Source organism: Lissotriton vulgaris, chromosome 9 (assembly GCF_964263255.1).
Source record: "Lissotriton vulgaris chromosome 9, aLisVul1.2, whole genome shotgun sequence".
NCBI classification, from domain to species: Eukaryota; Metazoa; Chordata; class Amphibia; order Caudata; family Salamandridae; genus Lissotriton; species Lissotriton vulgaris.
In genome coordinates, this window is record NC_141697.1 from 570,512,564 (window position 1) to 570,534,775 (window position 22,212).

Consider the following 22,212-nt stretch of genomic DNA (forward strand, 5'->3'; position numbering starts at 1 on the left):
AGTCATGAAGCTGGCTGGAATCAATTTGGATGTTTTTAAACCCCATTCTGTTGGGGGCGCAATGGCCAGTAAGTCTTTCTGGTCAGGTGGTAAGTTAGATGCTATTCTAAAGGCTGCTGATTGGCCTAATTCTAGGTCCTTTGCTCATCATTATTGCAAACCTGTGTCTCACATGTCTGATGTTGTTTTACATGACTACCAACATGCATAATGGTAGCCTCCGGTCTTGTAATGAAATTGCGATTCTCCTATTAACATGACCAGAGAATCTGGATTTCATTAAAGACTCGGAGGCTAACATTATCCCTCCCACCCTTTCCCTGGGTGGTTGATTATATAACTTGATATGTTCTCTTCTTTTACAGGAACAGGTGATCTTAATATGCTTATTTGTTTATTAACTTTGTTACTATTTTCTTATCAGGAATGTTTTTCTCTAGTGATTATCTATTAGATTAGAATTTAGTAACATCCTTTATTCCATTTACAGATAATCTTCCTTGATTCTGTTTCTTCTGGATTCCCGATCTCGTGGACCAATCGTAGAAGGATGGTGTATTCGTTGTATTCTTCGTGCTTCTTCAAGTTTGATGTTATATTGGAGTTTATTGTACTTTTTCCTTTCTTCTGTCTCCACATTTAAAAGAGGCTGATTGCCTAGTGATTCATGCTATTGTTACTTGTTATATATTCTAAGTTGGAACTTTTTGCTTTATGACATGCTTGGACTGCATTAAAAGTTGTATGCATAATGTTAGCCTCCGAGTCTTTAATGAAATCCAGATTCTCTGGTCATGTTAATAGGAGAATCACAATTTACGTATCATCAGAAATATATTGAAGGTCTGTTGCAGGGACTGATTTAGTCTTGTTTAGTTGATATTTCAGTTTAAATACCTGAGTATTAGTGGAGGGGGACCAACACGTTTGTTAATATTATATCATATTAGAATAGGCTGACTAGGGAGAATTGTCTCATTCAATTTGCCAACGGTGTGTCATAAGGCGCTATAAATGCCCTGATGTCAACACCAAGTAACTGTTACACAATAGACTACTTTTAAGCTAAAAGACTAAAATGTGTTGAATAAATAATACATCAGCTTAAAAACTATTGCTATATATAAAATTCGATTAAATATAAAATTCATATATAAGAAAAACATGTTACTAGAATAAATAGTCAATAAATATTATACAAACATAATCAAACCCCTAATAAATTTCATAGTATAAAAACCTGCCAGACCAATGTACCAATTTAAAAGAAATAATCCCGTTTGATAGACTTAGATGTTATCAGAGGTATGTAAATAAATCTTCAGTAACGTTAAGACCTGATGGTTGTTTGGTATTAAGTTCCAGAATATATCTGGTCTCATAACGGCGAAGTTTCTCCTCTCTGTTGCACCCCCGTCTACTAGCTGGGACACAATCAATGACAAAATACCTAAGTTCACGGCTTTTAAATCAATGTTTTAATTTGAAGTGTCTTGCCACAGGGTTGGTGTTGTCTTGGTTTTTTATGGCTCAGAGATGTTGTAATATTCTTTTGTGCACTTGGAGCTTAGTGCTCCCTACATAGAGTAGATTGCAGGGGCAATACAACACATAAACCGCATATTCAGTTTTGCATGTCAAAAGTCTGTAAATGTTGTGTTCCCTTTGATCAAATGGCGAGAAATACACACTTTTGTTTACCCCCTGTTGGCAAGCTTTACAAGATTTACAGTTAAAAAAGCTGGTATGTGTTTGAAGCCAGTTGGAAGATTCAATACGTTCTGGACTGGTTTCAACTAATTCATCTTTCATTGACTGTCCTCTGCTATATGTAATAGACGGTCTTTTAGGTAGTTTATGACCTATAACGGAATCGCTTAAAATTAGACACCAATTTTTCTTGATGATGGATTCAATCTTTTTGTACTGATTAGTTTCTGTAGTGTTAGCATCCACAACTCTGTTGGTAGTGTCTGATCTTAAACCCAATAAATCTACTCTATTTCTAAGCATAGATTTAGAGATGGCTGCATTGACAACTTTGTCAGAGTAGCCTCTTTCCAAAAATCTCGTCTTGCTCTCTTTTTGGGGTAAAATATATATTCACTGAAAAAAACATAGGTTTCAGGCCTGATATAGTTAGGAATTAGCATTTAAAAAACCTTCGAAATTCACTGAAAAAAACGTAGGTTTTAGGGGTGTTATAGTTAGCTGGACATTTCACCCGTACAAAGCCATTGAAATTCCTTTGATATAGTTAGTTGTACTAACTATATCTCGCGCGCCCGCACTCCAGTGCTGATGATGTCACATATTACATCATTCATGACATGGTCAGTGACATTACTGATGACATCTCAAATGACATCACTGATGACATCATCCACTGAATGTGGTTTGCTTCTCTATTTAAATATGTATTATATATATAGCAATTTGCATTGAGGAATGAGTGGATATATAAATATCTGGAGGGAGGATTTAGTAGCAGGGTGATTGACTGTTTACTTGACTAATTTAAAGTGTCTCTCTAAATATATTGGATAGTGACTAAACCGTGTGAACATCTGTATCACTTTGTCAGTTTTTGTCAAAACTACTTCTTCAGTTGGTTACTAGCTATTTGAAATTCTATATTAGTTATTGATTAGTTAACTTAGTATTTGTATGGGAGAGTGAATGTGTGTGTGGTTCGGTGGGAGGTGTGTTACTGCCCAAAGATGTGTGAATAGTTGATTTAGTAGGTATAAAGCGTTAAGACTACATGTTGTAACAGTTGTTTGGGTGAGTGAATATCTTTATGGGTGTGGTGATGAGCAAATATCTCTCTTAATGGTACATGTCCAACAAAGTAGAAAAATAAAAGGCAATGTATGTGTCAGTTGTTGTTTATAAATAAGTATACATAAGACTCAGTGATTGTATGTGTGACTGTATGGATAATTGTATACTTGTAACAGTGATTTAATAACACACTAAGTATAAGTACCTATCTTTATGAATAGATAAAGTGGTGTTTGTATAAGTGTATAGCTAAGTAAATGTAAGTTTGATCCATTGTTTGCATAAGTGAATAGTATGACTTCATAAGTGAATAGGATGTGTGCTGGTGTGTAATGTCGATATAGGTGTATAAGTATATTTGATAGTGTTCTATTGATCATTGACTGCATGTATGAGTTAATCTGTAGGTAAGTGATTAGATGTGTGTGTAGATCTAGGAATCACTGAGTGGGTTTTTAGAAACTTGTATTGGTGTGTCAATGGATTCAAATATGGTACTCTGTATTTTACAGTGAGTGATGAAAGGTTATACTAGTGTATGATGAGGTGTATCTTCACGTGGCTGATGTCATCAGTGATGTCATCAGTGATGTCATTTGAGATGTTATCAGTGATGTAACTGACCATGTCATGAATGATATAATATGTGACATCATCAGCAGTGGATTGCGGGCGCGCGAGATATAGTTAGTACAACTAACTATATCGGAGGAATTTCAATGGTTTTGTACGAGTGAAATGTCCAGCTAACTAAACACCCCTTATTTTCAGTGAATTTCAACATTTTTTTAAATGCTAATTCCTAACTATATCAGGCCTGAAACCTTTGGTTTTTTCAGTGAATTTTGTAAATGAGAATTTTTAAATGTATTAATTGTTATTTTTTTATACTGATTTACTACATTTTTTAAACTATTTATTTTTAGATATTTTATTAACAAAATATACTTTCTCAAAATGAATTACTTTACTTTAGTTTAAATACTTTGCAAATAGGCAATAGACTTTTAAGCATAGTAGTTACAGTTGTTGCAATGTGCAACACAATTTCAAACACAATGCAACATTGACCTCAATGTGTTTTTCTAGTTATGGATTACTTTTCTAACCACAGGACTGGATCCTAGATTCAGTCCTTGGACATCTCGTGTAAACAGTTGAGTGAAAGAGTTTTAGTTACAGTAGTGATTTTTAAGGAATATTATTGTAATTTAAAAGTTGACGCTTAAAAATTCTTTCACATAGAATCACCAATGTTATCCTATGGGAGGAAATTCACATAGCAGGTAAGTAGTGTTATAATTACTTTTTCTTACTCAGTTGTGGATCCTGGTTCCAGCACTGGTGCATCTACTGAAACAGTTGAAAGAATGTGTTTAAGTCATACAGGCGATTTTTAAGGAATATTTTTAGTTTGTGAAAATAGACACTTCGAAACTTTTCTGGTGAAAACCACACAATGGATTCCTATGGAAGGAAATACAAGTTACTGTACGTACGATTAGAATTACTTTTCAGGATCAATACTGGGCTCAAAGATGCAGCACTGAGGTCTCTCCTGATAACAGGTGAGTAAATCGGAATTCGTAGTTCGGCTGATTTTAGAGGAATTTTTTAAAGTTCCAAAACTCCACACTTAGATGAATTTCCAAGTGAAACCAGTCAATGTTAGCCTATGGAAGGATATTCAAGTTACTGTAAGTATGGTTAGAATTACTTTTAGGGATCAGTAGAGGGGTGAAAGATGCAGCACTGAGGTCTCTCCTGATAACAGGTGAGTAAATCGGAATTCGTAGTTTGGCTGATTTTAGAGGGATTTTTTAAAGTTCCAAACTCCACACTTAGAAGAATTTCCAAGTGAAACCAGTCAATGTTAGCCTATGGAAGGAAATTCAAGTTACTGTAAGTATGGTTAGAGCTACTTTTCAGGATCAATAGTGGGCTGAAAGATGCTGCACTGAGGTCTCTCCTGATAAATGGTGAGTAAATTGGAATTCGTAGATCGCCTGATTTTAGAGGAATATTTTGCTCAATAGTGAAGGAAGGGGGCGGGGCCTGAGGTGACGTGTGCAAACACGCCCTGTGGCGCATTTTAAGTTGGGGAATTCATTCCTCTTCAATCATGAGGTCCCCTGTGTGCCAACTAGCCCACCAGGTACCTCCAGTATGCGCCAGGGAGCTGCGTTGCAGAGAGGTGTTCCGAGGCAACGCCCCCTTTTTACAACACTCTGCAACGCAGCTCCGTGGCGCTTACTTGAGGTACCTGGTGGGCTAGTTGGCCCTTAGGGGACCTCTGGATTGTAGAGGAATTAATTCCCCAACTTAAAACGTGCCACAGGGCATGTTTGCACACTTATCACCTCAAGCCCCGCCCCCTACCTTCACCACTGTGCAAACATGCCCGGTAGCGCGTTCTTAGTTGGGGGATTAAGTCCCCTTGCATACTGGGGGTCCCTGGGGGTCAACTGGCCCACCAGGAACATCCAGTATGCGCCAGGGGGCTGCATCGCAGAGAGGTATAAAAAGGGCTGTGGCCTCTTTACACGACTCTGCAAGGCAGCCCCCTGGCGCATTTGCAGAGGGGGAACTAATACTGGGGGTCCCTGGGGGCCAACTAGCCCACCAGCAACCTCTAGTATGCGCCAGGGGGCTGCGTTGCGGAGAGGTGTAAAAAGGGGCGTGGCCTCATTACACCTCTCTGCAACACAACCCCTTGGCACGTTTGCAGAGGGGGGACTATTTCCCCTTGAACACTGGGGGTCCCTGGGGGTCCCTGGGGGCCAACTAGCCCAGCAGGAACCACCAGTATGCGCTAGGGGGCTGCGTTGCAGAGAGGTGTAAAAGGGGGCGTGGCCTCTTTATACGTCTCTGCAAGGCAGCCCCCTGGCGCGTTTGCAGAGGGGGGAACTAATTCCCCTTGAATACTAGGGGTCCCTGGGGGTCAACTAGCCCACCAGGAACCTCCAGTATGCGCCAGGGGGCTGCGTTGCAGAGAGGTTTAAAAAGGGGTGTGGCCTCTTTACACGTCTCTGCAAGGCAGCCCCCTGGGGCATACTGGAGGTTCCTGGTGGGCTACTTGGCCCCCAGGGACCCCCAGTATTCAAGGGGAATTATTTCCCCCTCTGCAAATGCACCAGGGGGGGCGTTTGCAGAGTGGTGCCTTTTTTTTGGGGGGGGATCGGCAGGATAAGCGTACCCTACGCGTATCCTGCGATTTAAAAAAAAATAATAATTGGGTGGGCCTTGGGGGTCCTTGTCGGACCCCCCGAGCAGGCCTAGGGGGTCAGGAACCTCCAGTATGCGCCAGGGGGCTGCCTTGCAGAGAGGTGTAAAAAGGGGCGAGGCCTCATTACACCTCTCTGCAACACAGCCCTCTGGCGCGTTTGCAGAGGGGGAACTAATTCCCCTTGAATACTGGGGGTCCCTGGGGGCCAACTAGCCCACCAGGAACCTCCAGTATGCACCAGGGGGCTGCGTTGCAGAGAGGTGTAAAAAGAAGCGTGGCCTCTTTACACGTCTCTGCAAGGCAGCCCCCTGGCGCATACTCGAGGTTCCTGGTGGGCTACTTGGCCCCAGGGACCCCCAGTATTCAAGGTGAATTATTTCCCCCTCTGCAAACGTGCCAGGGGTCGCGTTTGCAGAGTGGTGCCTTAATTTTTTGGGGGGGATCGGCAGGGTACGCGTATCCCGTGATTTTTAAACAAGTGCGTCTTTTGCGCACTTGTTTATCACTTTTCTTGTGCCTCTGTCCTACTGAGACACAAAATGGGTGCCAACACGTCCTAGTTTGGAGTGTTTACAGACAGTTTTCAGCCAATTAGCATGCAGCTCGTGCTCGTAATGGTACGCCTACTGTCCTCGAACGGTACGCGTACGGTACTTCATCTATGGATATATCTATGATTTTACTTTTGATTTTCTAAGGAACTACTGAACGGATTTACACCATTTAAGAAAAAGAGTAATCTGCGAACCGAACTCTACCTTTTTGCCAAATTTGGTGTAATTCCGTTCAGCAGTTCGGGCTGTAGCCTCACTTAAAGGTAAGCATGGGCGAATTTTGCGAATCTCGCGTTCGCGAATTTTGCAGATTTGCGAACTCGCAATCCGCAAAATCCGCGAATTCTCGCGAATTTGCAGAAATTTTTTTTTTGTGTGTTTGCGCGGGTTTCTGCCAGTTCGCGAGGGTTTTGTACAATTTCGCAAACGCGAACTTACCTGTCGGGTCGCAAGTTTTGCGAACTTGTTGTTTCTACGTGTCCAGCCTGTTTGGGACACTCTTCTTCATCACTGCCACTCTCTGTCACCACTGCCACTCTCTGACTACTCATGCCACCCTCTGGCCCACCCATGTCACCCTCTGTTTCATCACAGCACCCTCTGGTTGTCCAGTCAGTGTACATTATTGTGGCAAAGCAAAGCACACCTTCCCTGCCTCAAGTGACCTGAATTAATTTGGGGCTGATTAATGTGTCAGAGAATATTTTTTTAGCTGGCACCTGCTTCCTTAGTGCTTCCTGATTAGTGATCTTTTGCACTTGCTAAGTGCTTTCATTGTTGCAAAATTAGTTACAACACCTGCCCTGCCCCAACTGACAATAATGAATTAGGGGCTGATTAATGGATTTGAACTTCCAGCCTGGCTCCTGCTTGTCTCCCGTAGCTGTAATTCAGGACCTTTGTGGCATATGTGTAACTATTCTGAGGTTCAGAGCAGGGTCACATAATAGTTGCAACTGGCAACTGAACTCTGGAGGGGCCCCTCAGGAAGCACTACAGGAAATGGCTACTAATGATGAGCCTGAACTTTTGAACCTGGTAAGTAGTTTCAGTTTTGCTAAGATCGTATTTCTGCAATTTAGTGCTTATTCGCGGAGTTGTACTGGGAAGCCGCGAACTCACGCGAACAGTGCGAGCAAGCCATAAAATCCGCTGCTCGCGGATTTGCGGATTTTGCGGGAGATTCGCAAATCTCGCGGATTGCGAATTTACCGAAAATCCGCAAAATCCGCGAGCGAAACGGATTTTCCGCCCATGCTTACTTAAAGGTCCCTATGGAAAATTGCATGGGGAAAACACGTTCTGGGACCCCCCCTTTTTTCTCAGCCCTCACTTGACGAATCACCCCCAAACTTTCAGGGAAGGAGCGGAGCAGGCCATTTTCTTGGAGAATTTCGCGTGTGTTCGTCGACCGGCGCCAAAGTTATTCCAAATAGAATGTTGCGTATTTCCTATGGAATCTAGGTCCTAACTATATCTACCTACTGGCGACCGCCAGTAGGTAATATATATATATGTGTGTGTGTGTGTGTGTGTGTGTGTGTGTGTGAATATATATATGTATGTATTTATAGATATGTGTATATATATATATATATATATGTGTGTGTGTGTATATATATATATATATATATATATATATATATATATATATATATATATATATACACCACGTGACTCCTCTGGATCTCTCGGTGTTTCTCGCAGCACTCCAGCAAACAGGAAGGATATATATATATATATATATATATATATATACACACACACACACACATATATATGTGTGTGTGTATGTGTGTGTGTGTGCCAGTATTATATCTTCTGCACGTATCTATGTGCAATCTGTATCCCCTGGATACATTTCGACAGGTCAAACTTTACTGGTCAAACTTTACAACGAGAATAGTGCGACATGCAGGTTGTGTTGTAGTAAGCACCAAGATCTGCATGTTGTGACCCATTTTGCAGGCAAACCTTGGAAGAGGTGATCATTATCTCACACAGTAAAAATCTGAGCATCTTAGTGTTGGATTGTAGCGTATGAGATAATTATTGCACAGAACATTGGAACACTTGTAATGCCACCCAAAATTGACTAAAAGAGTTCAGCGGGTGCAGCACTATCTGCCAAAAAACAGCAGACCTCCTGTCTGGCGAACTCACAGCTGGCTAAATGATTTTCTAAATGGGCTATGATTGTGCTAATCAATAACCCTGATGAAGACCAAACAGACTTCAAGTTGCATCGACCTTTATTGATGTTAAGCTTGAAGATTCTCAGTGGAGACGCGGCTTGGAGAGCATTGATGGTCGTACAGGACTTAATACACCCAGATCAGTCAGGATTTATACCCTGGCAGAACGCCATTGTAAGCTTACGTAGATTGGTTCATGTTAGTCACTTCTTAGACCTGGATGAGCAAGAATATGCTGTGGCCGAACTTGATATGGAAAAGCCACTTAATATTATGCCTTGGGAGTTCCTATTTAAAACCATACAGTGATTCAGATTTGGCCCACATCCCATCAGTCTCATTACACTGAACTACTCAAAATGATGTGCTATTGTAAGCACGAGCCAGGAGACACCTGAGAGCTGCCGCACCAAAAAAGGTATGCTTCATGGATGTCCTCTTACACCTCTATTATTTGAGCTTGTGGTGGAGCCTGAGGCCACTATGCTTATGACTTACCTGAGGTACTGGGGAATACTAAAAGAGAATCTTATGCATTGGTGTCCCTCTGTGCAGGTGACACTTTATTATACCTATGGGACCCTTTGAGATGTGTGCCCTGTATGTTGAGGCCTCCTCATCACCTGGGGCATCTACTGCTTCACCTCCGTCATTGTCAAACTCCACGTGAGAACATCCCCTGCTGTAATAGTGACCAACAAGGCCACCAGGCAGTGAAGCAAATTCAACACACAAATTACAGCAGCTCTACAACTGGCATTCCAACAGCTTAACCAGTCTCATTCTCGTCGAGATGTTCCTACGATCAAACCATCGACCTATGACAACTTGGCTAAACAAATACATAAAGAAGATGGGAATAGAAATGACTGCACTCCTATCTTAGTGGAAGGAATGTGACACCCATCATAGCAATACTAACCTTCAACCAGATCATTGGTATGCCCAAGTGCCATATGGAGGAACTTCATAGAATTCTCAAGTAATTATGCAACCCAGACTGCACCATTTCAAGGAGCCCCCAGTCTCAAGCTTTGTCTAATGCAGTGTTATTTAAATATTTTATTGTCGTGCCCCCCCCCCCCAGTGGAAACAAAAATCATCAGGCCCCTTCAGAATCTTTCATAATTATTCTAGTAAATTGCCAATGTTTAAATATGTCTAGACGTATTTAAACATTGCAGTTAAGTTCTATTACCGTATTAGAAATGTAATCAAATACATGATTGCCAAATGCACTGTTCTGGTCAGTCAGGCCTTAGTAACTTGTACAAATATCAACAGTGAGACTTTGGAAACCTAGCCAAGGTTCCCAGAGTCAGGAAGGTACGTACAGGGGGTCGCCGCTTTTCTGTAAACGCTGCAAAAAACTGGAACTCCCTTCCCAGTCGGATTCGTACTGAACCCTGCTATTTTAAGTTTCGAAAGGCCCTAAAAACATTTCTTTTCCCCAAGGACACCTAATTTTTCGGTTCCCTCTTCAGTTGTTCTCTGTTCTATTTTGTTACCGCTGGGACGCTCTCGGGCAGCCATGCGCTTTATAAATCAAATTTCATTTCATTCATTTCATTTCATTATTAGAAATGGGAGTGGGTGTTTTGAAGAATATTTGGAGTCTTTTCCCTTTTGACACATACTCCAAGCTAGGATATGACAAAAGATGTTAGTGATGGCCCATTAGAGAGTGGATTAATGCCGCTAACTTCTTCTGCTTAAAACAAAGCACTGTTATCAGCATAATGCATCTTTTGGCCACAGCATGCCCCCCCCCCCCTCTGCATTACTCGAGGCCCCCCTAGGAGTGGGCTGTCCCCCAGTTTTAAGACCCCTGCACTAATGCCATTGTAGATCACCTCTTTCAAAAGCAAAGATGCTGGTCAACCGCCTCAGGAACAAAACTACTAGTATACAGCCCACACAGTCTGAGATGAAGAAGGTGACACCTACCAAGAGACTTTGAACCATGGCCTCTATCAATCCGCTCTCGGAGTCCGTATACAAGGAATTGGTCATTATGTGGCCTAACTGGCTTAACATCAGTTCCCTGTCCTGTTTGAATGTGCAAGGACATCTTGATTGTTGCCACCACTGCAGGGGCTTCCTTCAACAACTCTGACTTCAGGCAGAGAGCAAGAGAGGCCCATAGAGAAAAAGACCCACAGAGAAATTGTGCAACTAAGAAAGAATACCCCTAAAGACAGCAAGTGAAAGAAACCCAGCTGTACTTAAAAGTAAAAAAAATCTAAGATGCTTTGTTACTCATTTGAATATCTCCTTGGCCCATCAAAAGGTTCATCAAAGCAATACAAGTGGAGGAAGCAAAGGTAGCTAAAAAAGAAGAGCAAACAAAGAGGAAAAAGTCAAATATAAAAGAGGGAGGAAGAACATTTTCAATGGAATGGTCTTACCAAAGAAACTGAGGCCCACTTTTAGTGAAGCTTTGCTTGGGTGTGCAAGTGAATCAATGCAATGCACATGATACCGTCAATGTACCTACCATTTTAAAGGTCTTCATATGCACGGCTAAACTGTGTTGCGCTCTGCAAGCGCTAACATTGGTAAATGTAGGCCTCATTTCTCACCGGAAAGAGCAACGGTGCTATGCTGAGCCATCTCATCCGCAGGGATGGGATCAGAGTAAACAGAAAATAACAAACCAAAAAATAACAGGGCAGGAGGGGCCATTGAGATGACTCACGGGATGGAAAAAAGATATAAACGAGCATTCCGTTGATTCTAGGGCAGGCCAGAGAGAGAACATTTGAGGCAGTAGACTGTGTATCCAGAGCTGGAAGGGAGAGGGAGGATAATTGGGAAGTTCAGAACCCTTCTCGGAGGGCAGAAACCTTCTCTGAGGGCAGAGATGAACAGGGATGGAAACCACACCTCTAACATTGGCTGAGGGATTGAGGCAAGAAGAGCGTTCAGTTACCAGGCATGGCAGTACTTTAAACAGTAAGTGCAGGCATTGACTGTCTTTAAATATCTGCTGTGAAGGCTGAAAATTAAATGAAGTTGGGCATATGATTGCCAAGCTTATTAATTGTACCCACTTCCATGCTTGCTGCACCACAGTAGACTATGGTATGGTTCACCCTCATGCCTCCATTTTCTCACATCGATTATGCTCATTTGGAAAAAAACCTGTTTAAATCCAATTTCTGATTTAACTGGACCAGTCCTGCTAGAAGCCGGTTTCATGCACTTACCTATCTGCAAGAAGTGTTTTATGCTACTAGTGACCATTTGTTCAAGATATCTTATTCTTTTATCCCTTGCCTCACTTATGAACTCCGATAGAATACACCTATTTTGCCATATTTAAAAGTTGCAGAGTTGTTTTAGCTGAGTTGCTCTTCATGCACTGTTACCCAATATGTGCACAAATAATATTGCTTTGTAACTTGCTGCTGTTACGGGTGATCAGAGGGACGTTGCATGTTTCGGTATTGATTTTTTCTTCTGGAAGGACCTTGGATAATCTTTTGTGCGGAGTTTCTAAGCTTCATGTGTGTTCTGCAGCTAACACCTTTCCAAATGGAGGATGCATCTAAGGCTGTGAGAATTCCGGTGCAATGACCACCAAGAATATCTTATGTAGTTTGACCAGATTTTGAGAACAAAAAACCGAAACAGGACAGAAATAAAAGTAGGACTAAAGTCTTTAGTCTTACTTCTATATTTAGCCTCCCCCCAGGCTACATTTACCTAATATTATCTATGGCAGGACCTCCACCTTGAGCCCCCTGCGCTTCTCCCAACCTGTCTCCCCTTTGCCTGGAGCTCGCAGTTGAATTCCCCTGTGCTGCCTGACAGAAACAGAATAAATTGCTTAATGTTTTTTCACAGTCTTATGAGGCGCCTGTCTAAGGAGAGCATACCTTTCAATTCTCCTTCCAATTACTTGACCTCCTTTGTCCCAGAAATCGGGATGTATTTAAAATGAAGAAATGTGTTGGGACACCAGGACAGTCCACCGTAACCGCAGGGACTGTCCCGGGGACAATGGGACGTCTGGTCACCCTATGAACAGAAACTCTGGTTTACCATATAACACCAAGGTGCTTAGATTTCCCATGATATATGTTATGTAGTCTGGACAAGTCACCACCACACTGCTACAAGAGCATTGCTCCTGTATTAACACTCAATTTTTCAACTAACATCATTATATTATGTGCTGATTAATGCAGTATGACTAGAGCATTAACTTAAGAAATGTAATTAAACTGTAAGGGGCATAGTAGCAAGGAAAAGCGATATTTATCGCAAAATGCACTTTTTTTTTATCACTGGATATGTTAGCGGAGAAAACATGCTATTAGCAATGTTTTTCTCCATTGTGCTAAAATATCCAACGATAGCAGCGAAATGCGTGAATATCGCTGGAAATCCAGCGATATTCACGCATTAACGCCAATGGGGACTTAACCTGACAATCCAACTCCCACTGAATAAACAGGTAAGCCATGTTTTTAGCAGGCTTTATATTACAGCGATAATCGCACTTAGCACAATTTTTTTTATTGCCATGCCTGCCTTGCTAATTGGCAATAGCTGTGTGAGCGACTGCTTTCAGTCACTAACAGTTTGGGTACGCCCGCTTTGCATGTCATTAGCGATAAATATCGCTGACATGCAAAGCGGGCCCCAAACCGGTTGCTATCGCCTAAAAGCTGTCGCTAACTGCTGTTAGCGGCAGTTTGCTGATAGGGCGATAAAAATATCGCCGCTTTAGCAGCAAAAAGTGCCGCTAAAGCAGCGATATGGCCCTTGCTAATATGCCCCTAAGTTTTTACCTCTTGCCATGTTTTAAAATCCACTATTCCCTATATATGTTTCCAGAGAATCGACGTTCTATACTAGGTGTTGTTCCAGAACAGTACAGGGAGCCCTCACAAGTATTTCTGACTATAATCTGTAGGTAGCTGTGCCCACACTCTCAGAGGTCCTAGCCCCTTTGCTGTAAAGTTTGGTTCTAGGTGTGCCCCTGGTGTTCAGCATTTCAATTTCTTTGAGCTGTGAAGTTTTCATGGTCACGAAGCAGAGAGCAAACTATTGGTATTCTGTAAGCCATTGGAACAGTGGTGTGGGTTATGTGGAGAGTAGCTTTTAGAATATCACTTGGGGCAAAAGAGTCCCTTTTATTAACTCCAGTTTGACACCACAGCTGTCTGTAAACCTGTTATTGCCAAGTCTTTAACGTACACATAGAGTGGGCATTGGCTCCACCCAAATAAGTATCACTCTTTTACTTCTTGCTATTGGCTGTTTGATATATCATTCCACCTCCTAAGGTGTGCTGGTCTTACAATACTTGAGGAACTATTTTTTGTATCTTAAAAGTACACTGATTCATGACACATTTTTAACTCATAGATGCATTGTGTAGCGAAAACAATTGTTTATTGTTTTTTTTTTCATTGCAGCATTCTTTTCTTATGTTTTAGTCAGGACTCAAAATGCAGGCCAGACCTATTGGCTTTACTACTGCTTTTTATTGTTGTGTGATTGTGTGGAGTTCAGTATGTGTGTGTGGTTAGCAGTGTTGAGGTTAGGGGAAGACAAGTGCATTTTTGCATTATGTGGGGTATGCGTACACGTGTGCGCTCTTGTTTTGTCATAGCAGGTTTGGGTGACCAGCACCCTATGATGTTGTATGTGCATATAGTGTGCAGGGTCTTTTTTGGTCAATGTGGGTTTTGGGAATATTAACATGCTATTGAATAATAATGTGGTGCATGCAGCAGAGTGTGTAGGTCTTTCTTTTCTCATTGAATGTTTGGGGAAGGGAGGGGCTCTTTTGCATGGTGTGATGTGTGTATGAGTTTCAAAAGTGAGTGTTACAGTGTCAGAGAGTGTGATTGGAAGAGGGCATTGCCTGTTTGTTCTGTGAGAAGTGTCTTGTCTGTTCTGTTTTTAATGAAAATCAATGATGTAGAGTCTCGGGTCCTGATTGACTGACTGATGGTATTTATAAAGTGCACTAATGCCGAGGCGTCTTGGCGCTAAGTAAGGTAACCAACCAGGTACTGACTGATGCATCATTGAGTAAAGAGCCATGTCTTAATTTCCTTTCTGAACAGTGTACGGTTAGTGATCTGTCTGATATGAAGTGGAGCTGAGTTCCATAACCTTGAGGCCAGATGGGAGAAGCGCTTGCCTCCCCAACGTGATCTTTTGATATTAGGAACCTTAACCAGACACTACGCGGCAGACCTAAGGTAACGGCTTGGCTGATATCGAGAGAATAGGGATTGAAGATCTAAAGCCCCATCTTCAGCCAAAGCCTTATGGACCAAGCATAGTGCCTTGAACTCCACCCGACGTCGTACTGGAAGCCAGTGTAATTGAGTGAAGGAGCGGGAGGTAGGAGGATACTTGGGCAGATTGAGAAGTAATCTCGCAGCTGCATTTTGGACTGATTGCAGCTTGGCCATATGGGCTGTACCAGCTCCCAGATAAAGGGCATTCCCGTAATCAATTCTTGAGAAGATAGTAGCAATTATAACCGTTTTCCTGAGAGAGAACGGAATAAACAGCAGTATCTTTCTAAGCCCTTTTAGCATGAAAAAGCATGCTGAGGCCACTTGATTATTCTGTGGCCGCCAGGACATGTCTTTGTCAAACACTATGCCGAGATTCCTGACTTTAGCCACAGGAAGTGGACAGGGCCCAGCTGAAGTAGGCCACCAAAGCTGATTCCAGATGGAAGCCTTTTGGCCAAATTCAAGGGCTTCAGTTTTTGCAGTGTTCAGCTTTAAAAAGTTCACATTCATCCAGGATATAACCTTGGATATACACAAGGAGAAGTCTATCTGCCTTGGCCTCAATTGAATGAGAGACTTACACTATCAACTGAGTGTCATCAGCGTACGACAATAGCTTAAAGCCTTGTTGGTGAATTAATTTCGCCAAAGGGGCGACATACACGTTAAACAAGGTGGGCGACAGAGAGGATCCCTGCGGAACTCCTCCTGGAAGAGTACATTTTTCTGGTTGGTAGTCATTCCAGAAGATCACCTGTTCTCTGTCTGACAAGAAGGAGGTGAGTAGATCCAACGCCATGCCCTTGACACCAGAGTCCCTAAGCCTTTGAATCAGTACCATGTGATTTACGGTATCAAAGGCTGCTGTTAGATCCAGCAGGACCAAAGTGACTCTGCTTCCCTCGTCCATGCCCTTTTGTATTTCCTCTGCCGCCATTATTAATGCTGATTCCGTGGAATGATTTGCACGGAAGCCGTGTTGGGTATTATCGAGCACGTTGTTCACCTCCAGGTATGAGGATAGCTCCGAGTTCAAGGCTTTCTCCTGCAGTTTGGCAGGCAGCGCCAGACAGGAGATAGGGCGATAGTTTCTTTCATCGAGGGGGTCTAGTGTTGTCTTTTTTAGACGCGGGCGGACACAAGCCTTTTTCCATACTGACGGAAAGACTCCTGAAGTCAGAGCCTGGTTCAGGACCGGCATTAATAATGCACTGATCTCTGAAGGAGCCAGATGAAGTACATACGGTGGAAAAGGATCAGTGGGGGATCCTGACTTGGTTTTTAACAACAGATCTGTCGCCATGTTCTCATCAAAAGGGGAGAAATGTAATAGACTCCCTGTAGTATGGCTACTGGTAGCTAGCGTATCTTGGTTGTTATCTATACTGTTTGCTGCATTAGATAAATCATTATAGACAGATTGTACCTTGTTTTGGAAGTAATAGGCCAGTTTATCCACAAATGTCTGGTCTGGTCTAAAACTAACATCTCGAGGACATTTCATCAGAGCACTAACTGTTGAGAACAGTGCTCTGCCTGAATGCACAGCGTCCCGTATCTTCCTGGAGTAATAACTGGATTTAATCTGGATAATAAGATTCTTATATTCCTCAACTGCCGCACAATAGATCTTTTTTTGGGCTGCATTTTTGGGTCCTCATTACTAGTGCCCGGTAAAAGATGTCATATTTCTTGCACCTGATAAAATCTAACTCCACTGAGTCAGAGTTTATTGGGTGCAATAAATACCACCTGATTACAAGTTTTGACTTGTCAGTAGTTATCACAAAATCCATAATTTCAGTATGTGCAGTAACAGTGGTTTCTGCACATATCGCAATTAACCAAGCAAATTGTATGTAATATTTGTCCTGGTTTTAGTTTATTCATATGTACTGAGCCATGGTTGCTATAGAATGGTGAGTATGGATGAGATGATGCATGGAATTTCGAGGTGTCTGAGCTGGGAAAATCTGAGAATGGTGCCATAGTTGGAGGAATGATGACACCCAAATTAGAGCTATTAAGATGATCCTGTATCTATGTCCCTAACATGTATTGAAGACATATCTTCCAAATCCCTGAGCATCTCCAAAAACATCTTAGTAACGACCTCCTTCAGCTACAAACCTTATCATCTGGAGCAGTGAAATGGTACTGAAGCTTCTCTAGGAAGCCACAGTGGCACTCATTAAATTTTGCAGAAATGGAATCCATGGTGCATTTATTTTGTAGCAATCATCTTTTAACCCAACCCTACTGATCTTGAGTTCTAAAAAGCAGCCACTTGGGCACCAGTCATTTCCTGGGCAGCTCAAGCCCAGGTGCAAGTAAATGAACTTGTAATGGCGCTGGCAATCTAAATGTTCCCTTTTGGATCATAAATCTGGGATGCTTGTAACTGGCAGTATCCCCTTACCTTGGCACTGTCTGTCTGCACCTTCCGGAAGCACTTGCTGAGGGATAGGTTGTGGCGCACCGAGTTCTTCCATCCCAGTGATGCTTCCTTATAGTAAGGGAAGGTGTTCAGGATCCAGCTGTAGATGTCCTTCACTGGCAGGCACTTGCTCCGCGACCCCTCGATGGCCATGAAGATCAGGCTGCTGAAGGAGTATGGGGGCTTGGCCAAGCAATTTTCTCCACCTGCCGCTAAAGGCGGCTTCTCTGTGCAGCCAAGGGGCTCTGTTCTGACCCCTCCCTCCCTTCCTAACTGCAGCCCCCTCAGCAGGTTTTTATTCTTGTGCAGCCAGTCTAGGTTAGTCAGGTCTGTGTCAGCACGAGTCGGATCTCTGGGGGGGACCTTTAGCCAACTTCCAGCAGCATCTGTCAGGGTCTCGGTGTGCCACGTTGGCCTTGCCATCGATTACGGTGTTCTGATCTGTAACATAGACACAATTAGAAGAGTTTCGCCTCCTCCCTATAAAACATCCAATTCTTGGGTAGTGTCCTCTCTATAGCAGAAGACTGCTTCCCTTTCAGCACTGTAAGGGAAACTTGGGATTCATATTCTAAGCTACTTTTGGATTCTAGGCCAGTGAAGGACACTTAGGCCATGTGTCTGAGGTTGTTAAATTGTATGCAATTCAAGTGTTCTAGCTCATTGAGGGGTACACTACTCCCTCTGTTCCAAAATGTTGAGTGATACATTCCCCACATGCTGTGCGTTAGAACGACATCTGCCCCCCCTGGTATAGGTCATTTAGGGTTACTTGGTCCCTTTGCTTTAGGTTATTGAGGGGCACTCATTCAACCTGTTGTCGATCACTGAGATACGCTTGGTCCACGTATCCTTATGTTGTCTTATCATGTCTGTCTTACTGAAAGCCACTTCTCCGCCAGTTCTACGTTATTGAATGAAACTACTCCAATTCTATTTCACCGACTAATACTTGAACCACCTGTCATTGAGGGCTACTAATGCTCCATGTACTAGCTCATGGGTAGGATATAGTTCTCACATGCTTTAGATTGGTTAGGCTCAACAAACAAAATAGCCAGACAGATTTACTTTTGAATTTTCGATACCGCCCAGCCTATCAGTTCTGGGGGATCACCTATTTTATTTTAGTATTTTTGTATATTTTTAGAAAAACATGTTATCCTTTGATTTACATATATCATCAAACAGACAGTCATCAGACATTGAAAAATACATACAGACAAATAAAATGTGCATAAATGTACAAGTGTACAAAATCCTTACAATCAATACTATCACTTTTTTAGAAACAACACCAAAAACTATTTAATCAGATACCTAACAATTATTCCACGCTAGGAACCAGTCCTTTGTATTAGGTACAAGAAGACAAGCGGACAAACAGTTTTTGAGTACTGCCTGCCTGTCTTACTAAACCGGGGATCAGGAATTGAATTATAGGAATGCAAGGCTTGGGATAACAGAATGTATTGAGTTTTGAACGACCCTAGTGGCACCGTTCAAAACTCAATACATTCTGTTATCCCTAGTCTTGCAATCCTATAATTCACTTCCTGATCCCCGGTTTAGTAGGACAGGCAGGCAGTGCTCATAAACTGTTTGTCCGCTTGACTTCTTGTACCTAATACAAAGGACTGGTTCCTAGCGTGGAATAATTGTTAGGTATCTGATTAAATTGTATTTGGTGTTGTTTCTAAAAAAGTGATAGTATTGACTGTAAGGATTTTGTACACTTGTACATTTATGCACATTTTTTTTGTCTGTATGTATTTTTCACTGTCTGATGACTGTCTGTTTGATGATATATGTAAATCAAAGGATAAAATGTTTTTCTAAAAATATACTAAAATAAAATAGGTGCTTCCCCAGAACTGATAGGCTGGGCGGTATCGAAAATTCAAAAGTAAATCTGTCTGGCTATTTTGCTTGTTGAGTATAATTGAGTGGTCCAAGCCAGTTCAGGATACAGGACCCTGCCTTCTTTCTTGCTTAGATTGGTTAGGGACACTAGGTTCTGCTTTACTGCATCATTGATTTCCACATTCCACTAATTTAAAGGTCATTGATAGAAACTTTGTTCATCTGTTTCTATGTCATATATGTATTCTTTTTATTTTGTTGAACTCAATGTGTCACTTTGAGGCTAGTTCAAAGCATTTGTTCACCAGGCTGACATCTAACAGCGGAAATTCCCATCTCTGGTAGACATGCAGTACTGGTTACTGATTGTATGATAGCTATATTGTAAGAAATCTGGAGGACAATGAGAAGCAGTCTTCTCTGACTGATTCTGGGGGATCTGTTCTCCACCCAGTGAGAAGTGTGGCTCACTGGGTGGAGAAGTGTGGCTCACTGGTTAGAGCAGGCAGACCCTGAAGCAGAGGTCAGACCCGGGACCAGGGTTCGATTCCCGACGCGGCAGGGTGTTGAGCTCAAATGTCCACGGACTCGATAATTCTCGCTTCGGTGCCTGACCTAATCATGGGTTCACACTCTGCAACTCAGGGCATTAAGCTTGCTTAATCTCCACAACGGCCCCCTGCGGCGGGATGCCTGGCTTTTACCTTGGGGATGCCCTGTAGGGGCTATCTCACAGGGAAAAACCAGGACGGGTTCCCAAGGCAAGCGCGGAGAAACCCCTTCGGGGGTCGATTCTGGCGCTATATAATAATAATAATAAAGAGGTGAAGGAGTCTTAGAGATTGGCCCATTTCTCGTTGGCCTACAGGCCAGGCAAAGCTTTAGGGCCTCCCGCCTGGAACCATTTATAAACAAGCTAACTGTCAGAGTTAACAATATATAGACAACGGTTCTGCCGTGCAGTTTGTCACTAATGATATATTTCTTGGTAAATCCACCGTTACTTAGGACTGACAATCAATGTTACATTGAATGCATTAAAAATTTTAAAAATCACGACGACACTCATGATTGAAAAAATGTGACCGATATATTAAGGAATTGTATAAGGTGACATACATCTCAATATTCAAAAGACAGGACAAATGTCTTTCATATTGCTGACGGGACGCACCGCGAGTGGACTGATTTGTTCAGTGCTCTGTAGGTAAGCCATTTTTAGAAGTCTAGGATTTCTTCCAAACTCTATTTGGGGCATTTTTCATGTAGCTCTAACAGACTTGTAAAATATCATCTGCGCTGGTTTCAGACCATTTAATGAACCATTACATGTGTTTTGTCTTTATGGTTACTCTAACTACCCAAGGAACCATCACTGCACCAATTCTCTGGATGCCTTGTTTTTGAATATGTGATGATGCCAATTGTGGCTTTAAGGATGCACGTATACGGCTCTGTATTGAACGCAACATGGATGAATTAATTACATCCATCTGTAAAGGTAGAATGTGGCTTACTAATCACAATAAGGGGGCAAGGGCCAAACTATTTATACAACTCCACCACCTGAGCCCCCAAAGCACAACTTAACAGCTAGGGGTCGCGTAACTAGTTAGCATGGAGGAGTCTCTTCGTTATCGGAATTAACCAGACAAATCGCTCCACCAACTAAGAACGGCCAGGATGTGGCTTACCCCACAGTCCTATATGATCCTTGTCCCATGTTTGGGGCATAGTAAGAACCTCAATTGTAGTAAATAAAATGTGCACGCTATTTCTAATGATGTAGGTCTCCATTCATTTAAGACACAATAATGCGTGATACCTACTATTGAAACTCAGACAGAAAAAACATCCATTACACTTGAGAATACAAGAGAGTTCCGCCTTTCTAAAATATCGGACTTTTTATAACACACTAACACTCATTCCATTTCTTCACTACACAGGCTGTCACTATCGAATATATAGTCCTGTGGAAGACCCCAGGGTGATGTCATTCAACTACACTCACATTTCTTTTGCGGTTCGAAACGTCAACGCAATCTGAATAGTGTTCTAATTCCCAGCAGACACATCTATGTTAGGATGTAAAAAAACATATGGCTGTCTAGGGAATAACAGTTGTCTGGACAATTGAACCATGTATGCTTCTATGTTTGTTTATGTTTTTTCTTATTAAATGTATATATGTTCCATTGTGTTCAGCATATATGTAAAGTATCAAGCACATTTGTCTGTAGAGTTTAACTGTTATGCATTTGTCCTGTCTTTTGAATATTGAGATGTGTGTCACCATATACGATATATGATTCCCTACTATATTGGTCAAATTTTTTCAGGCCTGAGTGTTGTTGTATTTATTTTATTTTTAATGCATTTCAATGTAACATTGATTGTCAGTCCTAAGTAACGGTGGATTTACCAAGAAATATATAAGAAGTTACAAACTGCATGGCAGAACAACTGTCTATATACTGTTAGTACTCCCCATGTTCTGCATGTTACTGGGATACCCCATTGATATTAATGAACTGTCAGAGTTAAGCATCATATAGAAGCTGTTCTAGATCATTCATGGTCCGTCCCATAGAGATAGGCCTTCGGGGGACGTTAGGCTCTGCCGATGAAAGCCATTTAAGGGCAGTAATTCACCTTGGTCTAGTTCCACTTGTCCTACAGCATTAAGTCCCATGAGATCATCTTTTCCTAGGCAACTGGAGGACAGTTTGTCCACCTCTTCTAAGCCACAGAGAGAATGCTTGCTACATAATAGATAAGAGAGGGACATAGTTGATTGGTTAACGTCCTTGACTGAATCTTGACTCCTTTATAGTTTCACATTGAGATTCACCTGGACCAAGTGCCCTTCAACTTCCAATAA

At 42.1% G+C, this 22,212-nt stretch overlaps 1 protein-coding gene across 1 annotated transcript in view; it reads right to left on the reverse strand.

The window, feature by feature from the left end:
* LOC147691845 (forkhead box protein N2-like) overlaps positions 1-22,212 on the reverse strand; it is an 83,047-nt gene that overhangs the window by 55,741 nt on the left and 5,094 nt on the right. The window contains exon 2 of the mRNA XM_086938123.1: positions 17,448-17,906. Coding sequence (XP_086794249.1) covers positions 17,448-17,888 — 441 coding nt within the window. The 5' untranslated portion in view covers positions 17,889-17,906. The remainder of the gene's footprint in view (positions 1-17,447; positions 17,907-22,212) is intronic.